This window comes from Trachemys scripta, chromosome 11, assembly GCF_013100865.1.
Source record: "Trachemys scripta elegans isolate TJP31775 chromosome 11, CAS_Tse_1.0, whole genome shotgun sequence".
NCBI classification, from domain to species: domain Eukaryota; kingdom Metazoa; phylum Chordata; order Testudines; family Emydidae; genus Trachemys; species Trachemys scripta.
This window is the reverse complement of record NC_048308.1, coordinates 44453738-44473043: the sequence shown is the minus strand read 5'-3', so window position 1 is coordinate 44473043 and position 19306 is coordinate 44453738. Positions and strand designations below refer to the sequence as shown.

Here is a 19306-nt window from a genome sequence, read left to right as displayed (position 1 = left end):
ACCCTATGGAAATTGCACAATATGTATTTTTGCAAGATATAACCAGCAAAAGAGTCTAGCGTCCTGTGATGGGGTTTACAGACCCCGCATTAAGGCTGAGATGGGGAAGGGTTGGAGCAGTACTGGGCAAGGAAAGTTCCTCCCCTCAGGCACTGCCAAGCATGCTCCTGGGGAAAAGGTCAATATAACAAGAACTCCAGCAGTCCAGGCAAGATGGGGAAAGAGACGCCATTTCCTTTAGTAGCACTGCTATGCAGCAGGAGGGGAAGAAGAACCATGTAAGGAGCACCAAAGGGTCACCTGCATCAGCCCCTAGATTGTGGGAATGTGAAGCAAAAGACTCTACCCAATGGCAGGCATGCCCCAAATGGAGGCATCGGGTGTGGTAGGCAGTAGCCCAGGGGAAGATGAGCAGGCGGTGGGCTGAACCCAGGCCATCACATGCTGTTTCACTTTCAGGGGCCTGGGCTGTGACCCGGTGGAGCAGGAGGACCTGGTCCCCCTACCCATCACTGATTCCCCTACTCCTAGCCCTGGGACAGGCAGGACTATAAGTTACTGGCAAGGAAGCCAACCCAGATAGACCCCATCCAGTAGGTCTAGAACACATTGAACCGAAAAAGAGATTAGAGTCGGAGGACCAGACCACTAGACCTACAGACTGGACAAATGATCTCGCTACAAGCCTTTTCCTAAAAGTGTTCAACAAATCCTTTCCCCATGGCCATCCCAGGGATTCAGAAAGTGCCAATAGACAACAGGATTGGTGTAGATCTCTTGCCCATTGGATCCTCATCCCCAGAATGCTATTGAACTACACCCATGAGAGCTCCATCTGCATTCCCAAAGAGATGTATCTACAGGCTGGGCTTAGCCACGCCTAGAGAAAGGTCAGATCAATAGCGCTGTGACTCCATCAGCCAACCTCTTCACACAAAAATAGCCGTAAAGATGCAGCAGCACAGACTTCAGCACAGGCTAACAGCTGTGTGAGTATGTGTCCAGTGTCCTTGGCGTGCTTGTACAGTCCTAACTGAAGCCCATGCTATCACATCTTCACTGCTATTTTTATCCACACTAGTTAGATTAAAGCTAATGTGGGTATACCTACCCAAAGCTGCAATAACACCTCTATTGCAGCGCAGATATACAGTAAGTGACAGGACCTCAGCAAGGTTCACAAGCAATGCTTGCAACATGCTGAACCAGTCTTTCCTATGTCACTGAACGGTTCCTACTGAGAGGCTTCCACGGGATCAGGGTAAGAGTGGAACGTATCATGGAGCTCCCTGCCTTAATTGACTCTTCACCTGACTAGGTCCTCCCTAGAAGGTTCTATTGAGCCTGCCTCTTCTCTGCTTGTGATAACAGAGTGGGGAATATGACCCTCAATAAAGGACGTATCTTTCTGAAAGCACATTAAGATTCTTAGCACCACTCACAGGCTTTCAAAAATACATTTTGGTAAGGTAAGCTCTAGAATAGTGAGGCACTTGTTGATTAGTTATAGTACGGGTGCATTCCAAACATTAATGAAAACACAAAAGAAGGGTAATAACAGAACCTCTATGCAGTCTTCGTCACACTCTGTTCTATTGTTTTCAATGCTGAAGCTATTTGCAGTAAAAGAATACTGGAGGAGATGTGTGAACAGCTAGGGGTGGAAATCGGAGCAGTATCTGATAGACACAAGCCCTAAACTTGCTCCAAAGCAGCCCTGAATGTGGCAGCTGGAGGCTTGGCTGGCATAGTGTTGTGACCTAGCATCCAGGCTGCTCTAATTTGCACTGGGAGACCAGACCAGGTTACAGACAGTGCTGGATCAGGGGGTGCAAAGGTCAATAATACACCATCTTTGCATATATGTCCTGTCACCTCCTGAGTTGCACTCTGCATTCCTCAGCCACAGCCAAGCATCTAGTCCTGTATAGCTGATGGCAAGTTTTATCATCAGACAATTTTACATTTTTGTCCAGAGTCTCTGAATTTAATTCAGCTGTATTAAATTCCTACTCTCCATTTATTTCAAAGCCTAGCTTCAAGTATAGTTAATGTATATAAAAAACACAATCTTTCTCTCAGGAAGCTCAACAAATGGATCTGTCTTGACTGATTCCTAAAGTACAAAAAACGAGGTTAATGCTAAAAGCTGGTCATTTATCCACATTATCTACCTATCTGCGGTTTTATTCTGCACTTGTCACCATGGTATCTGTGAGTGCCTAGTTACGCACTAAATATAATACAAATACTTTGATTAGAAGAGCTAGCTAGTTACAGCTAGGCCATATTGTACCATCCCTTTTTTGTTGTAGAAGTCCCCTTTGAAATCAATTAGGATTCTCCTAGGATCTTGGGACAAAATATTAAACTCTGTGAGGGTAAAGAGGTGAATGGTTGTTATCAAAGTAACTTTCTCACCCCTGCCACTGTTCTGTCACTGTGCATGCTACTGTTATCTCTCTGAAATGACACTGCTATTAGTCATGTTAATAATGCACCCAGATGATAACAGAAATAAATAGTCAAAGATCATCAGTCCCTGACACTAAATTATAAAGCAGCTGGAGAGTTGTAATATGAAGCCATATATATTAAAAAATGGCATACAAATAATCCCCTAGGATTGAAGAAGGCTGTTTCTATGGTGCTGTTGTATAAGATTGAGGAAAACAAACGAAGAGTACAAGGTTCAGTTCTAAAATTATTTCCTTTACTTTCCGATAGCTCCATTTGCGTTGAAGCCAATCAAAGTGCGAACAGACAGCGTCACGGCACTTACCAGAAACAGAAATTTCAGATCTGCATGATAGCACCCAAACATGCGTGTTGGTTCTGAGGGTTTGGGTCAGCCCTTTACATAGTTCGCAGTTAGCTGCAAAATTTGGATTCAGAAATAAGCTTGGATTCCAGACTTCCCCTCCCCAGAGACTGCAAACATTTTTCAGAGTTGGGGGCTGGTTTGAGTGCATGTCTACTGGGGTGGGAGTGTTGGACTACACAGTTAATGACTACATCCAGCTACCACCACCAAAAATCAGGTTAAAAAGTGTCACGTGTCATGCAAACTGTTCCTATGACAAAATTTTGATTACTAGTATAAGCTTTAGTTAATCATTACAGTTGAGCAAATAGTGATAAAAATGTCCATGAATGCTCATTTAGATTTAGAAGTGAATTCTGATTGGCCCATGCTCACCACCTCTGTGTGTTCATTCCCAATCAGCCCAGCTTTAACAACATAAATACTTTCAAAAAGTATTTGAGCTCAAATATTCACTGAAAGTATATTGTATATTTCACAGTAAAATTCACAATTTGCAAATTCAGCATGTAAGCTACTTGCCTATGTCATGAGATATTGTTTCCTTTCTTGTATCAGGTGAGTTATAAAACTACAATGAAATTCCAAACTGCATATAACAATTGAATATCCACCTCCAGCTTTGTCCAGTGTTTGTTAGTCACATTAGTTATCACTGCTGAGAGCATTAGGGTCCAATCTTGCTTTCTGTTACTCAGACTTGGGGGACGCAGTTGAGCTCCTTGACCTCAATGCATCACTTGGGCTTTGGCCCTCCGCAAAGATCTCTCCTCTTTTCTATCTCCAATAGGCTTTGAACTATTGCCGAGATCCCATATTTCATGGCTGTGTGAGGTTGAGATGACTTAACTGATGGGGACTGATTAAAAATAAACAGAAAAATAAATCACATGCTTTCTTCTTGAAGTTACAAGACACACAGAGATCTGTATTACAGTTGTGAGATCAAATCAGGCCACACTTCGTAGCATGATTGGCATATGGGAAGGGTCTCAATCAGCCAGGAGAGGTCACTCAATATACGAGTGTGAATAGCTTTGATATTTGATACTTTCTTTTTAGTGACACATGAAGGGACTAAACCTGAGAGGTGCTAGGTACTTGCACACTCAGTGCAGTTGGTGGGAGTTGCAGGTGTTCAGCGTCTCTCAGGGTTTGGCCTTTAGATTGTATTCAAGAAGAGCTGGTGTTCAAAGGGTGTTTAAGGCCTGGTTGAGGGGGATGAGAGCTACGGAGGAGTGTGCATGCTCGGTGCAAGGAGCGTGTGTTTGCTTTTCTACTGGAGCATCTATCGCTGCTGTTGGAGGAGCCTCCTCTGAACTTCTGCACTTAAGGGAAGGACCTCCACAGATATTCTGTCCGAGTTCAGTGCTGCAGTAAGGCATCCCTGTACCCTGGGACACGGCATGGAATGGACACCAGCAGTATAGAGCTGATAAGAAGAAATATGGCCTCTAGTTACCATCAGACAATGTTGTGCAGTAGGAATTAGATGAAGCAGTAAGGTCTACCATAATCTTTTGCATGTATGCATCATTTGTTTCACTCCCTCCTATCAATGCCCCACTTTTATACAGGCGCAGTGATGATTTGAGGGCATGTCACTTCTCAACAGAGATATTGTGTTGTATACCCAGCAAGGTTCAGAAACTTAGATTAGAAGCTCTTTTAGGCAAAGATCTTGGCCCTGAGCCTCAGCTCAGCAGAGGCACACACACTGCATCTAGCAGGAGGGGAGTGCAAAGGCAGCATTAAGCTATCCTGGGGCTGTGTGCTGAGCCAGCCCCCCATGCAAGTTAGAGAAAGCTGTATACTGGCTACCTGTCACTGCAAAGGAGTGTTACAGCAGCTACCCATCATGCCCTGTACACCACCTTCAAGGACGGCATAGGAGGCATTATACTAGCTCTATGCCCTCCAAGGATCCCTCTACACAGGGCTCTTCCCTGGGCCAGTTAAGTTGCTAGTTGTGGTGCTGGAGTTGTGCAAAGTGGCTGTGATGCAGCTGAGGATCTGAGGCCCTGGTCTCCTTCTCATCTTCAGCACAAACAGCAGACTTTGGGTACTATATAAATAATGAACCCAATGATACGTGTTCCATACAGGCTAAAAAGCCATGTTTCTGGTGAATGTTTACATTCCGAACTAATCCATTTGTGATCTCAAGGAATAATATGGAGGTATTGGAGCTTCCCTCACCCAATTACTAAGAAAGATAAGTAAATTACAGGCTATAAATTGAAATTGAGGATAAGTCAGTAAGAGGCACTAAAGCTTCCACAAGCAGCCAGCCAGCCAGCCACTGGGTAATTACATTTGACAAAACTCTATAAAAAATTCAAGGGTGAGGGGGACCCACTTATTTTTGATTTCAGAGAGGTAGCCCTGCTGAGATGTCAAACCTCACTTCTACAGAAGCCATCACTGAAGCATCAGAGCACAGCTAGCCTCTGTCTTTATTTCCATTTGTCATTGCACGTACTTCCTGGCAAACACCCAGGCAATGTTTTGAGGGTCAGACTCAAATTCCATTGAGCTCAGTAGGAGTTGGGTCAGGCCCTGTGACTGCAAAAGAGAATCCAATGCAATATTCTTGAAGGTTAAATCCACTCCTGAGATCAGCAAAGGGGGACATTTAAAATAGCTTCTGTAATATCTTACTTAACTAGCAGCTACTTCCACCGCACCCAACACCATGGTAACTGAGCCCCTCTGTAATGGTCCAAAATTCAACTGCTGCTGTGGCTCACTCATCCCAAATGCAAATCGCCTCCCTGTGTTTGCCACAGAGCAGAAAATGTGCCAGAAGTATAAAATCCTCACTCTCGTCAAAAGATTGAATGTACTTCCTGCACGTGTAACTCTGGGAGTGTCTGCTTTTGCACAAGTACTCAGCAAAGAGAAAGCTTTTCATGCCTGCGCTTTGTCGCTAATGCTTGGAACGCGTTAGCTGTTTAGAAATATTTCCTTTCTGGGCTGTACTAAACCCAGCTCAAATGCAGCTTTCCTGAATTTGTTGGAAAGCATTGCGGAGCTGTTTTGTAAGAGCCAGATTCTGTCACCCTTACATTGAATTGGATCTTCCTCTATGGGTTGTCCCACTGATTACTTGCTTAACAAAGCCTTGCATAGTATAAGGGTCAGGTAAGTAATCTGAACATAAGCTGTCATCTAATACATAGATAGGGAAATGGGACATTTTACCACTGTGAACATTTTGCTCCTATTAGAAGTAGCTATACAAGTGCACTAACAGTAGGATATTCTCAACTGTAGGATTTTTCTTCTTCATTCTGAAAATCCCTTTGACATATATTTGTTCTTCTCTAGTTTTCACCAATGTCACTGTGCCATCCGGCCCTGCTAAAACAGGTCTGCACGGCACGGTTGTAAAACCAGCAGTGGCTGCCAATGCCGTATCTGTACCAGTGCTCCTAGTATTGCTAACATGATTGGAAATGCACTACTATTAGCAAGGGGGGGGGGAGGGGGGGGAAATGTTCATTTTCATTGCTCTTTTCATCTGTTCCTAAAGTCACAGAGTTAAATTGAAAACAGAGCCAACTTAAATGGTATTCACATATAGCATAGAGCAAAGCCAATTGCTCTGACTTAAATAAAAAAATAAAGTAAACAGTAGTTGTTAATGGCAGTTTTTAGTGATTTACTGCTTTTCTGAGTATTTTATAACCAAGTTAGAAGCTCAGATTTGCAATTGAAAACAGCTGTTATTGGCTTACTCATTTTCAGCTTCCTGAACAGTGAGCACTTAGGGCCTAGGCAGCCAGAAGTCTATTGCTGGGTAAGCTCAAAAGCTTCTCTCTCTCACCAACAGAAGTTGGTCCAATAAAAGATATTCCCTCACCCACCTTGTCTCTCCAATATCCTGGGACCCATACGGCTACAGCAACACTGCATACATTTGAAAAAATGTCAGAGCACAAATTGTGGGCCCAAGATTTCAGTCCTTATTTAGGTTTCAGTGAGAGTTTTACCTGAATAAGGACTGTAGGACTGGCCTTATAACTGCATACAAATATACATGATGTCTGTCTCCCACAGGGCACCTGACACAGTTCTTATTTACTGCTATATATTTTGTCTAAGATGAAATTTAAACTGTATTCGACAAACTAAATCCATTTATTAAAATGTGTAATCTAATAAATATTAGTCCATTTTTTGTAATAGGTATGATGGGGTGGTCTGTCCCTTAAGGGTAGTGGTACCTAGGGATCAGCCCACCCCGTCATGTGGCACGGCCCTTTAAGATGTTGAAAGGTCTGATATATATTCATGGACCTAGGAGATATTGGTAGAGATAAAGTTGTCCAGGAATGAATAGTGCTGGGAGGAAAGCTAATCACTATGTCTTTAAGAGCCTAGGGCCAGAAGCCTTGCAGAATGGGTGGGGCAAGACTCCTCTCTCACTCAACCAGTTGGGGATAATCTGAGAGAAGGGGACCATCATATATGCTGCCTCCTTCCTCATAGCAGGGCAGACACCAGCAGGGGAAGCCTGGCCTGCTTAGTGTGCTCAACTTGAGAATTAATTGGGGGAAAGGGGCCATCTGAAGGAGAAGTTGTCTAAGGCCCAACAGATGCTAACTCACAAAACCACCACCACCACCACGCACAAATTCAGACAAAAATTAAAAAAAAAATTGTCACAGGGGAAAAAATTTACTTCTCTACCCCCTCTAGTAGCTAGCATCTATTCTGAAAGGGCTCTTAGCAGATGGAACATGCAGAGCTACTCCAGAGGGACAGGGAACTCAGCCCTTTACAGATCACACTCTCGTCTCTTTTCTTAGGAGAAGGCAGAGGAGTCACAACAGCTATAATGCTACACCAGGGTTGACAACGTTTGGCACACGGCTCGCCAGGGTAAGCACCCTAGCGGCCGGGCCAGTTTATTTACCTGCTGACGCAGCAGGTTTGGCCGATCGCGGACCCCACTCGCCACGGTTCGTCGTCCTGGGCCAATGGGGGCGGCGGGAAGCGGCGCAGGCCGAGGGATGTGCTGGCCGCGGCTTCCCGCCGCCCCCATTGACCCAGGAAGGCGAACCGCGGCCAGTGGGGGCCGCGATCGGCCGAACCTGCTGCATCAGCAGGTAAATAAACTGGCCTGGCCCGCTAAGGTGCTTACCCTGGCGAGCTGCGTGCCGAACTTTGCCGACCCCTGTGTTACACCATTGCCCAGCATTTTCAGTGTGAGGGAAAGATGGGCCTGGACTGAGGCTCCTATGGTTATGGAGTAGAGGATGATCCCTTTGTATGGGTGGGGGACTGGTTGCTTTCCACACAATTCTCAGAATGTGACCTAATTTAGCCCAGCGAACCAATTGTTTTTGCTGGGACATTTGGGATATAGTGCATATTTTTAGTGGCTCATCAGACAGCAGTTCCCAGACTTCCACATGTGACAAATGGGACTTTGCCAGAGAGACTGAGGTCTGTCCATCCCTAGGAATTAGCATCAGGGGTCATACTGGAAAAAAAGGAATAAGATAGAAGTATTCTTGCAGGCTCCACCCACAAAATAAGCTCCACCTATTTGGGAAGCAAAAGTGAGACATCTCTTTCAGTAGATTGTACAGATGTTCAAAATATAATAACAGGCCCTCAGCTGGACTCTGCTAGCCTCCTGGAGTTTGATATCCCCTGTGAGAAGTTAAAAGATACCCAAGATCTCTGCTTGGCTCCTCAGGTATGGTTTCCCTTTGCTGGGGCTCAGATGTCCTGTTGGGCTCTGCTTGGCTCCTTCTTGATTGAGCCGATAAGGGCTAGTGTTTTCCCAAACCCAAGTCACTCCCGATGCCAAAATGAGTTGAGCTGTCACTCAGAGTAAATGACATGCATCTTCAGAGTAGTACAGTATACTTCCTCCGCTTTCTTACCCACTTTGATGAGCAGTGAAATAGTTAGCAATGTTGACATGTAAAGTATCATCACTGGCCTCTAATTTAACATCTACTGAGATGAATGGGTTTTTTCCCCACACCTCAGAGCTATTGTTTCAGACTTTCTGAAAACTCAGGCAGACAGTTACATGGGTTTGCTCTTGGCTCCCATTTCTGAAGTTATCTTTGCAACAATCAGAACCACAGACTTATATTTGTTTTTAAATGAAAACAGAGGTCCTGGAGAACAAGACGACAGGTTACGGGAGGTGCTAGCATGTTGTGGTACTACATACTCCCTCATTTCGAGCCCTGAGTAGCATTCACATGCAGGGCTAAGAAACCCAGAAGTGCAACAGAGGAAAAAAGATTTAGAAACAGGAAACAAAAACAGAGTTTAGAAAGGGAGATTTTTACCTGAATATTTAGAGTTATGTTGAAGGCTTTAGGATCCAGTAGGACTCCCAATTCCTAGCATGGCTTCAAACTCCCTACACACTTTGGACACAACCTGGGCAGATTGTGCCGGCAGACCATTTGATGTTATAGCGACTCAGAGACAAAGCCAGTTCACACAAAGAAGTAGGTGTCATATTCTGATCAAAGTGAATCTCAATAAATTTAAATCTGAGCTGTGATCTGAAATGGTTTTGCCATGAAGAGTCATTTTTTCCCCCATAGTTACCAGCTTTTTCCTGAGCCATTGCAACATGACACTCTGCTAGTACGCAGCTTTGGTATATTTTCATTTCAAACGGCAGTGATTTATTCTGCTTTTTAACAGCCCGGGCATGATAAGAAGAGAATAGTTCATGATTATGCCCTGGTTGTTAAAGCAGGTTGTATACAGGGAGGGTAGGTTCTGGTTTCTGTTGCTTTCAGCAACATTGTCACAAGATACCCAAAGAAGAATCAAGAGAGCTGTGCCTAATCTCAGCTGAGGCCCTAATTTAGCAAAGTACTTGAGTGTGTGTTTAACTGTAAGCACATGCTAAAATCCCTCTCCGTTCAGTGAAGCACTTAGGTACCTCTTGAAGTGTTTAGCTGAATCAGGGCCTGAATTGCTTGGACAGTATCATTTTATTTTCACTGCCACATATTCCATAGCTCCCTTTTTCTTTTTTAATTAATTTTATGCTAAAAATGTATTTCAAAGAAAGAATACGATGTTTAGTAATAAAATAATAAGGTAAATAATTAATACTAAGAATCAATAAAAGATTGTCAGCCTGGGCTCTTAAATATGTATTGAACCTAAACTGATGTGATTCTCATAGTCCTCCGGCCCCCTTCCAGGAGCCTCACTAACAAGGAAAGAGCAGGACTGAGGGTAGACACTAATGGGGATAGCTTGCAAGGAAGCCAAGCTGTCCCCAGAGACACGCTCTGAAGTGGGGAAAGGAGGGGAGGAAGTGGATCTGAGGACAGAGCCAGTTGTGAGAGGGTGGTCATTTCCCATGTACTACAACCATAAGGACCCTGCTCCTGTGTAGACTGTGGAACATCTAAATAGAGTTTCGAAATTATGGAGAGAGGCAACTAAAAGAATAAATTATAATACTGACATTCAAAGTATATTGTAAAAACCAACACTGTTAACAGCTGTAAACATCTAACTACAACCATACAAAATATGTCAACTATATATAACAAAGGAGAAAACTTTGGAGGCTGAAATTCTGATTGCAGCAAAGGGAGTTTAGCTGTGAAGGGAACTTTGCATAGGAATGGCCTATATTGTGCATAGCTCTCTCCAGTGCCATTAGCTCTTTGCTTTCATAAACATCACATTTATCCCAAAATTAAAAATAAAATATATTAAAATGCATAATAAATACAATAATGTGTCAGATCCTCAACTGGTGTCAATGAAAAACGTAACTCCTTTGAAGCCATAGGTCAATTTGGGTTTATTGTTGGTAACTTCCTACCATAGTCATAATATTGGCAGAATGCCCTCCATCAAAAAGATGTCTCCAGGATGGATGTAGATGATGCTGAGTGGGATTTTTTTTAACTTTCATTTTGTTTTAAAGTGATGTTTTGTCCTCTACGGGAAGTTCTGTAGCTGTTGAGAATTTAAATCTTCTCCTTTGCAAATTATTACTGCAGTTATATATGGCCATCTGATGGTTCAAACACTGTGTGCAGGGGGAAATACACAAATCAATGCTCCCCCAGGCTGTATGTATCTCTTGAAGTCAGATCCACAAACAGCCTTTAAATCATTTAGTGTGGTCTGGTGTTCAGTCTCCTTTGATGTAAATTTTGAGGAAGCCAAACAGACTTGTCTTATAGTTTCTGAGAAAGTACCATTAGTTCAAAATTATTTATCCTGAAAGCAGGATGACCTCTACTTACGTCAGTGCAGATAGATTCCTGGTTTTGTACTGGAATTTGTAGGAGACATAAGGGATGGATGAAATGGCTCAGGAAAGAAAAAAGCCATTCTGACCTTGAACCATTTGTACAGCACAACTCAGATTGAATTTATTATAAAGTTCGGCAAGATTCAAATAAGTTTTGTTTCTCTCTAGTTTCCAGAAGGGGCTGCAACAAGACATGCCAAAATACCACAAAAGCTGTGCTCTGATCAGCTGCCTCTAGGAGCAGATACACCAGAAATCGTGCAGGAGAGCCTGTTCTTACAAGATTTATACCTCATTTTTTTCAAGGGGTTGAAAATCTGAATAAACTTTGTTGAGGCATCTCAACCTTTAAAAGCACATTCAAATCTGAACACCTAATCCTTAGAAGAACCCTTTCCCCAAACCAAATAGTGAAGCTTCTATACAAAAATAAGGAGGGAGGGAATGTACAATTGCACATATACACACTCATATCCGTATATATAAGAAGTCTCTCTCTCTCTCTCTATATATATATATATATACGCAAACACACATACATAAATCATACACATGTGCACACACACCACTATACACATGCACACATCAAGCATTCACATGTAAATACATTCACACACACACACACAATTTTACCAAGACATACCATTTCTGGGAAAGCTTTAAGACTTCATTTTTGAAAATAATTCTAACTTTGCCAAAAATTCAGAAATAAATAAGATTCATGCCTACTTTAACCAAAGAATGAGCCAAGTGCTATGATCTCATGTACCAATTATTTGAATGTGTCAATGTTCTTTCCATGGCATGGTTAAAATTTCACTGATACTTGCTGCAGTACTAAATAGTAATAAAAATGATTTATGTGGAGTTGTATTGTAAGCATTGTATGAAGAGAGATAACAGGCATGCACCAATTTGTTTACAATAAAAATTTCTGTAAATCAGAGAGGTGTCTTTAGTCTCTGTTTGTTTTTGATTTAGTGCTGCAACAGGGCTCTGTTTACAAAAGGAAATACGAGCCTATTTAGAACGAACTGCAATATGGAACAGCAGTCAAGGTGAGTTTGTTTTAAATTAAGGCCTAGCAACCCTGATGTGGTGTGTGCCACTGAGTTAGGGAAAGGTTAGAGACTGAGAGCCAGATCCTTCTGTGTAGTGTGGCTACTATGAGCTGTGCAGCCAACGTATTCTGGCTTTAATCCCTATGTGTATAGCTCTGGAAGGATCATCCCTCAACTACCATTGATGTTAATGGGAACTGAAGGTGCTCAGCACCTCTCAGGAAGTGCTCAGAACCTTGAAAGATTGAACCCTAAAAGAACCGAGATAGAGCTAGTCTCTAAGGAAAAAAATTCTAAGTATAGAAACCAAACAACCTATTAGGGCAATGAGAACAAATCTGAATTATTTTTAAAACGTGCTCAAGGCGATTTCCCTCCATTTAAAATAGGAAATAATATTAAGGGGACTGGTAACACAAAAAGTGAAAAGAGATCCAGCTGCTTTTTTTCTAGACTCTTATGATTCCATGTTTGTCTAAATTTGTCTAACAAACCCTTCCCACCAATTCATTTGTGTGTTTCCAGAGAGGAGAATACCCATTGATCTTTGATTAGGTTCTTATTTGCTCCTCCTATCCTGTGGATTGTAGAACCAGTGGCCAGAACTATGGCCTTTATGATCCCAGTTGGTATAGAGCAGGGGTAGGCAACCTTTCAGAAGTGGTGTGCCGAGTCTTCATTTATTCACTTTAATTTAAGGTTTCGCGTGCCTGTAATACATGTTCACATATTTTAGAAGGTGTCTCTCTCTAAGTCTATATTATATAACTAAACTATTGTTGTATGTAAAGTAAACAAGGTTTTCAAAATGTTTAAGAAACTTCATTTAAAATTAAATTAAAATGCTGATCTTACGCTGCCAGCCTACTCAGCCCGCTTCCAGCCTGGGGTTCTGTTCACCTAGGCCAGCAGCGGGCTGAGCAGGGCCTGTGGCCGGGACGCCGGCTGGCAACGGGCCGGCAGCTGGGACCCCAGACCTTGGGGGGGGGTTCAGGGGTCAGGGCAGAGGGTGCAGGGCAGAAGGCTGGGTGTGTGGGGGGGATTCAGGGGTCAGGGCAGAAGGCTGGTGGGGGTGCAGGGCAGAAGGCTGGATGTGTGGGGGGTTCAGGGGTAAGGGCAGAGGGCTGGGGGTGTGGGGGGGTGCAGGGCAGAGGGCTGGGGGGTGGGGGGGGCGCAGGGCAGAGAGCTGGGGGGTGTGGAGATGCAGGGCAGAAGGCTGGGTGTGTGGGGGGTGCAGGGCAGAGGGCTGGGTGTTGGGGGTGACTCGAGGTCAGGGCAGAGGGCTGGGGGGTGTGGAGGTGCAGGGCAGAAGGCTGGGTGTGTGGGGGGAGGTCAGGGCAGAGGGCTGGGGTGCTCGGCTTGTGGGGGTGCTCCCTTCCCTGAGCGGCTCATGGCAGGGGGCTGGAAGGGATATACCCTGTTCCACCCCCTTCCCCCAGGCCCATCCCTACCTCTCTCTGCCTCCTCTACGGAGCGGTGTGCACGCTGCCGCTCTGCTCTGCTCCCCCTCCCCCTCACAAGGGCCATCGCCGGCAGGGAGAGGGAGAGGGAGGAGGAGGGGTCGGAATGCACCACGCTATGAGAAGAAGCGGGGGAGGTGGGGAGCTTGGCTGCCATAGGACCAAGCTTCTGCCTCCTGCCCCCGCAGGGGAGAGCGGTGGGTGGGGGGTGAGTGGGGCAGGGGGCCGCTCTCCCCTGCCGGGGCAGGAAGCAGAAGCTTGGTCCTGTGGCAGCCAAGCTTCCCCTCTCCCCCGCTTCTTCCCCCAGCGTGGTGCTTTCCAGCCCCTCCTCCTCCTCTCACCAGGCAGGCATCGTGCCACTCAAAATCGGCACGACGTGCCGTAGGTTGCCGACCCCTGGTATAGAGGATCTGTTATTATCCTTATTTATATTGGGACTAATTTGCTACTTACTCACGAAGTGTTATCTCCAGAAATGGCATTGCAGGAGGTGGAATTATAGCTCACTAGAAGCCAGGTATCACTTTTAGGAGAACCATTTCTTTTTCTTGTATATATGTTACGCATGGGCCCAATTCTGCTACCCTTATTCATGTCGAGTAGTTCCAGACCTCCAGATAGTTCTATTGAGATCAGTGGGATTTCTTACAGAGTACAGAACTATTCATTGTTAGCAAAGATGGTAACTGGGCCCTCTGTCATTAAATGGAAAATTAAACACATGCCTATATAAAACTAATCTGTAAATTGCAGCATAAAATTTGTCAGCAGGAATAATGCAAAGTTACATTTATAGAAATTTGGAAATGAACTTTTGTAAATGGACTGGAGTCTTTCAAAAAAGCTTTTAAAAGAGCAGTAGTGAAAACTGATTGGGAAATTTGTCAACTGCATTACATGAATGGCACAGTAACAGTAAACTGAGCTAATCTTGGATCAGTCACTCTATTGACAGGCCTTTATTATGGAGTGGTACTAATCTCTCCGTAGTTTGGTAGCTCTCCATTATAAGCTTGATTTTCAATCCCCACCTCAGAGGAGAAAAGAAACTGATTATCCTCAAATTGTGCATGCTGCATCTCACCCCAAGGCCATTTTTCAGGGAAGTTTGGTTAAATAAAAACAGATAAAGAGTTTTAAATTATGATATTTTGAAGATTTTGCCGAGATTTACTCTTTAAAAATAATTCTAGTGCTTTCTTTAGCTCATTGTGTCTCCAAAATGGCTTGGTCTAGAAACTCCAGATTTGCTTTAGCAGCCTTGTGGAGGCATAGATATGTGACTAAGCATGTCCTGACCCCAAATCATCATGAACTCTCCCAGGAAAACTTCTGAGGGGAGTCTTTGGTGAGAGCACAAGCCCCACAAAGATTTTGTTATCAGAGCAGAGAGAGAACAGACACTATATGCTTCAGCAGAGAACTAGAGAATGGCCCTCCTACCCGGAAGCCCCTAGTTTTAAAGTTCTGCACTGCAACTGACCTGGTTCCCTCTAGGAACTGGAGGACCAAGAACTCTGTTAGTTTAACTTAACTCCACAGATTCCCCCACAACATCCCATTGGTGAAGGAGAGGGTGTGTGGAAGGGGCAGCTGGGACCACCCCCAATGCCCAGAAACAACTGAGCCCTCATTCCATGTGCATCAAGGAGATTCACATGTAGGATGGATTGCTGGCCCTACTGAAGTCAATGGGAGTTATGCTATACAGGATTTGTATAGATTCATAGTTCTTTTCCGTGAACAAATGTATGGCCCATGATCTGGCATTTAGTGCTGTGAACTTAATGCTGATTTTCTTTTCTTTGAATGCACTTATTTCCTAAAACTATATTGCAAAAGACAGGCCTTTTGTTCCCATACACCAGTCTTGTGATTTAGAAGATACATTTTTACTTACCTGGGGGTGAGTGTTCATTCATAATAACTAGTGATGCTGGTGTGGGCCTTCTTTTCCTGATCTGTGAAAAACATAGGCCCAAGCAGAGTCATTAAAGATACCCACCACCCTACATCCAAAACAAAGTACAAGTCGTCAGGAGTCTTATTGAACAATGGCAAAAGTAGGCACACAGAAAACAGCTTTCAAAATATTGTCTTAATAACTGTGAGTGTAATAATGATCAGAATCAATTCAGGTACAACATACTGCAGGATCAGTGTCACTGGGTAGGATTTTCAAAAATCCTTATGTGATTTAGGAGTATAAACCCCAGGGAAAGACCAAGTCACCTGAGTCACTTAAGGTATGTCCATGCTAGACACTCCTTTCAGCAGCATGTAGAGTACAGGCACTACATATCCCACTAGCATGGGTATAAATAGAGTGTAGATGATGAGGCACTGGTTAGGCAAGTAGAGTAAAGATATGCCATGCCTGAACCCTATGGGTTCAGGCACGACTCTCTACTCACCAAATAACTCTCCCATCTACACAACTATTTGTACCAGTATAGTGTCCTGCTGCATCCCTTCTGCTGGAGTTTTTGCAGGCCACAAGGAAAGGCTCTGGGAGTGGGGAAAGGCTCTGGCAGAGGGAAGGCAGCAGGGAAAGGCTCCATCAGCTGCCAAGCCTTTCCCCACTGCCTTCCCCATCAGAGTTTTTCACTGATGCGTGTAGTCCCACACTGCAGTGTGGACAAAGCCTGCTTTTCACTGTGTTATGCAGCTACACAGGCCCTGCCACCACAAGTGATTTGCAGTATAAACATAGTCTGAGGTCCTTTTGAAAACATAACCCCTTATCTGTACTTCTGGGAAAGAACTTAAGTTGCTATCAGGTATCAGGGGGTAGCCGCGTTAGTCTGTATCTACAAAAACAACAAGGAGTCTGGTGGCACCTTAAAAACTAACAGATTTATTTGGGCTTTAAGGTGCCACCAGACTCCTTGTTGTTCTTAAGTTGCTATGTGAGCATGGATTTCTAGCACTACCATAGTTATCACCAACAATGATTAACTGAAATATCTTTTTTAAATCTCTCTTTCTATCACTGACGTTGCTCTAACTGTGAAGCATATAAGCAGAGCAAAGAAATAATAACTAGATAAATAATGTCAGTGAATACAGGAACATTAAAAAAATTCCTATCAATCTATTTCCAAGCAATTAAAAAAAAACCCTTTTATTAATATTTCCAAACGGAAATTTCTTAAGCATGCTATATGGCAGCTGTTTATATATGTAAATATGAATCGCCATTGTATGGGTTTCTTTTTATTTAAAATCTTCACAAGTTCGCTCGTGCTTTTATGGTTCCATTAACATCCAATAGGAATGTTAGACAATTAACTAACATGATGTTGGAATAGTCTCCAATAATGGCCATATTTGTGAAGAAAGCTTTTCTAAACTTTATATCACAGCCCCCAGGCTATTGGCACTTATGCAGCAGAATATAATAGTATGCGCAAGAATATTTAACCCAGACACCATTTTGAGACAATCTCTCTGTCAACGTGTTGGCCCTTTTTTAATTGCTTAGGCAACATCTGTGGATATCTAGGGACCAATTCTGCTCTCAGTGGGGGAAATCCACAGTAACTCAGTCAGGTTCAGACAGTTACTCCAGATTGTATTGATGTAATTTCTTCAAACATCTAAAATAAAACTATAGAGCACCTAGCCCATAAATTAAAAGTGCAACATAATCAAAAGGGCTTCCCATAAATGTAGGGCAGAACTTGGCTCATAATATTTTATAGCCCATAGGGATTTAATTATGAGCCCAATTCTGCAGTCCTTGAAGGCAATAACTTTCATTGGTTTCAAAAGGTGGTGGGCCAGGTCTTGCAAAAGTTAATAGAAGGATCATTCTCAAAATTATAAATATATTTTAGTAAAACCATCTCTGGGCAGGTTGAAGGCTGCAGGAAGTTCTTTGTACCCCCCTCTTCCCCATCTCCCCTTCCTCCATTGCTGCCAACAACAACTCATCTCTTCCTGGCAAAGCCCGCCTCCCCTTAGGAGACATTACATCAGCAGATAAGGAAAAAGATGTCTGTCCTCCAGATGTAAACGATTACACTGCCATCACTCTACAGTGGAATTGTCAAAGCCCTATTACATCTTTGGTATCATTTAAAACTATACGTATCAAAACAACAGTAAATGTACAACAGGGAACAATGATATAGTAACAGTGATGGACTAGACCAACTAACAGGTATTATCCACCTCTGTCTTCTAAGATTTTATGGTTATCGTTCCTTATATATAGAAGTAGCTCTACACATCTATATATCTATATATAGAGAGAGAGATATAACTAATGAGAGGTCAGCCGGTAAGAAATGCAGGATTGGACAGTATATAAATTTACAGGCGAGTCAGATTCAGCTGTCATATATATATGTACTGTATATCTATATTTTTGAGTGTGCATATGTATATATAGTCACACATATAGCCACATCCACATACCTATGCATGAAATACTTAGCAAACAGTAACAGTGATGTAAAGAATTCTTAAAATGTGGGGGAATAACTCAGTAAGTTACTATCTTGTAACATTTAAATAAGTTGCTCCAACTCCAAAATAAATTGCAAGTGGGCTATCTCCTAACCAGGCTCTGCAATATTTCCCTTCAATACAAATTATAAAATGTATATTTTGGTGTATATGAAACAATACATTTCAGCTAATTTTCCCATATTAATTCAGCTCGAAATTATGTATTCAGATGAAGTGTGCTTATCTCTTGTGCAAACCATGTTAAAAGAATAAAGTCAGACAGCTAATATATACTTAAAAAAACCTGTGAGAGTTAAAATGTGCATTCTCACAATAGGACAAATCCTGCCCCGTGTTATATTGGCTATTCCAGCATAACTACATTGATTTCCATGGATTTAATCTAAATTTACACCAGCGTAAACTGGAGAAGAATTTAGGCCATGAATATTACCTATTCTCATCCCACACCCAGTCCCCCAAGTAGTGAAAGATATCTGTCTTCCTTACCTGTTCAGCTGCTTCAGGATCTATTTGACTCTGAAATAATGGCACAGCAAATTGGATCTTTTTAGGACTGTTTGGCTCCATAATAATGATGAGGAGACTCAGAAGAGAAAAGAGCCCAGACTACAAGAAATCAGAGCGTGGTCTAAGTGATTATCCCCTGGCGCACTCCCTAAAGCCACACTGAATGCTTCCTAATAACAGCTGTAACTCCCGAGTTAGCAAGTGAATCTGCAGGAGCTGAGCAATCCCTTATTCCATATCCACAGTGATGCCTCTGGCTGGCTCTTTTCCCCCCCTCCTTCCAATCCTTCAGATCCTCTCCACACAAAGCTGAAAGAACAATAATCTAATTGTGTAGCAGGTCACTTCTACATATGCCAAGCATTCACTCAGAAGCTAATTGAAAATGCAATACTAGCCTTGCATGGCTTGGTGTCCTGGGATTTGAAAAAGAGGATCTATCCACGGTACATTACTAACTGGCTGCTCAAAAATGCAACGTAAGCTCCCTCTGAGTATTGCTGATGGGTCCTTAATTATTGATGAACACAAATCGGGAAGTTTTGCGATTTTGGGGGTGGAGGTAGCAATAGTGCTGGGTGGGATGCAATAATTCCATCTCTTTTATAGTAGTTACAGAATGCCTCCCTCTTCTTGTGCATCCCTCTTTAAAACATGCTTCTCCCAGGAAGCTTTTCAGTGATAATTCTACATAAACAGCTCC

At 43.1% G+C, this 19306-nt stretch overlaps 1 protein-coding gene across 1 annotated transcript in view; it reads right to left on the bottom strand.

The window, feature by feature from the left end:
- Positions 1-19031, bottom strand: part of PPP1R1C (protein phosphatase 1 regulatory inhibitor subunit 1C) — an 84603-nt gene extending 65572 nt beyond the window's left edge. The window contains exons 1-2 of the mRNA XM_034786035.1: positions 18583-19031; positions 15518-15578 (exon numbers count right to left, since the gene is read on the bottom strand). Of these exons, the coding sequence (XP_034641926.1) occupies positions 15518-15578; positions 18583-18663 (142 nt within the window). The 5' untranslated portion in view covers positions 18664-19031. The remainder of the gene's footprint in view (positions 1-15517; positions 15579-18582) is intronic.
- Between the last annotated feature and the right edge of the window lie 275 nt (positions 19032-19306).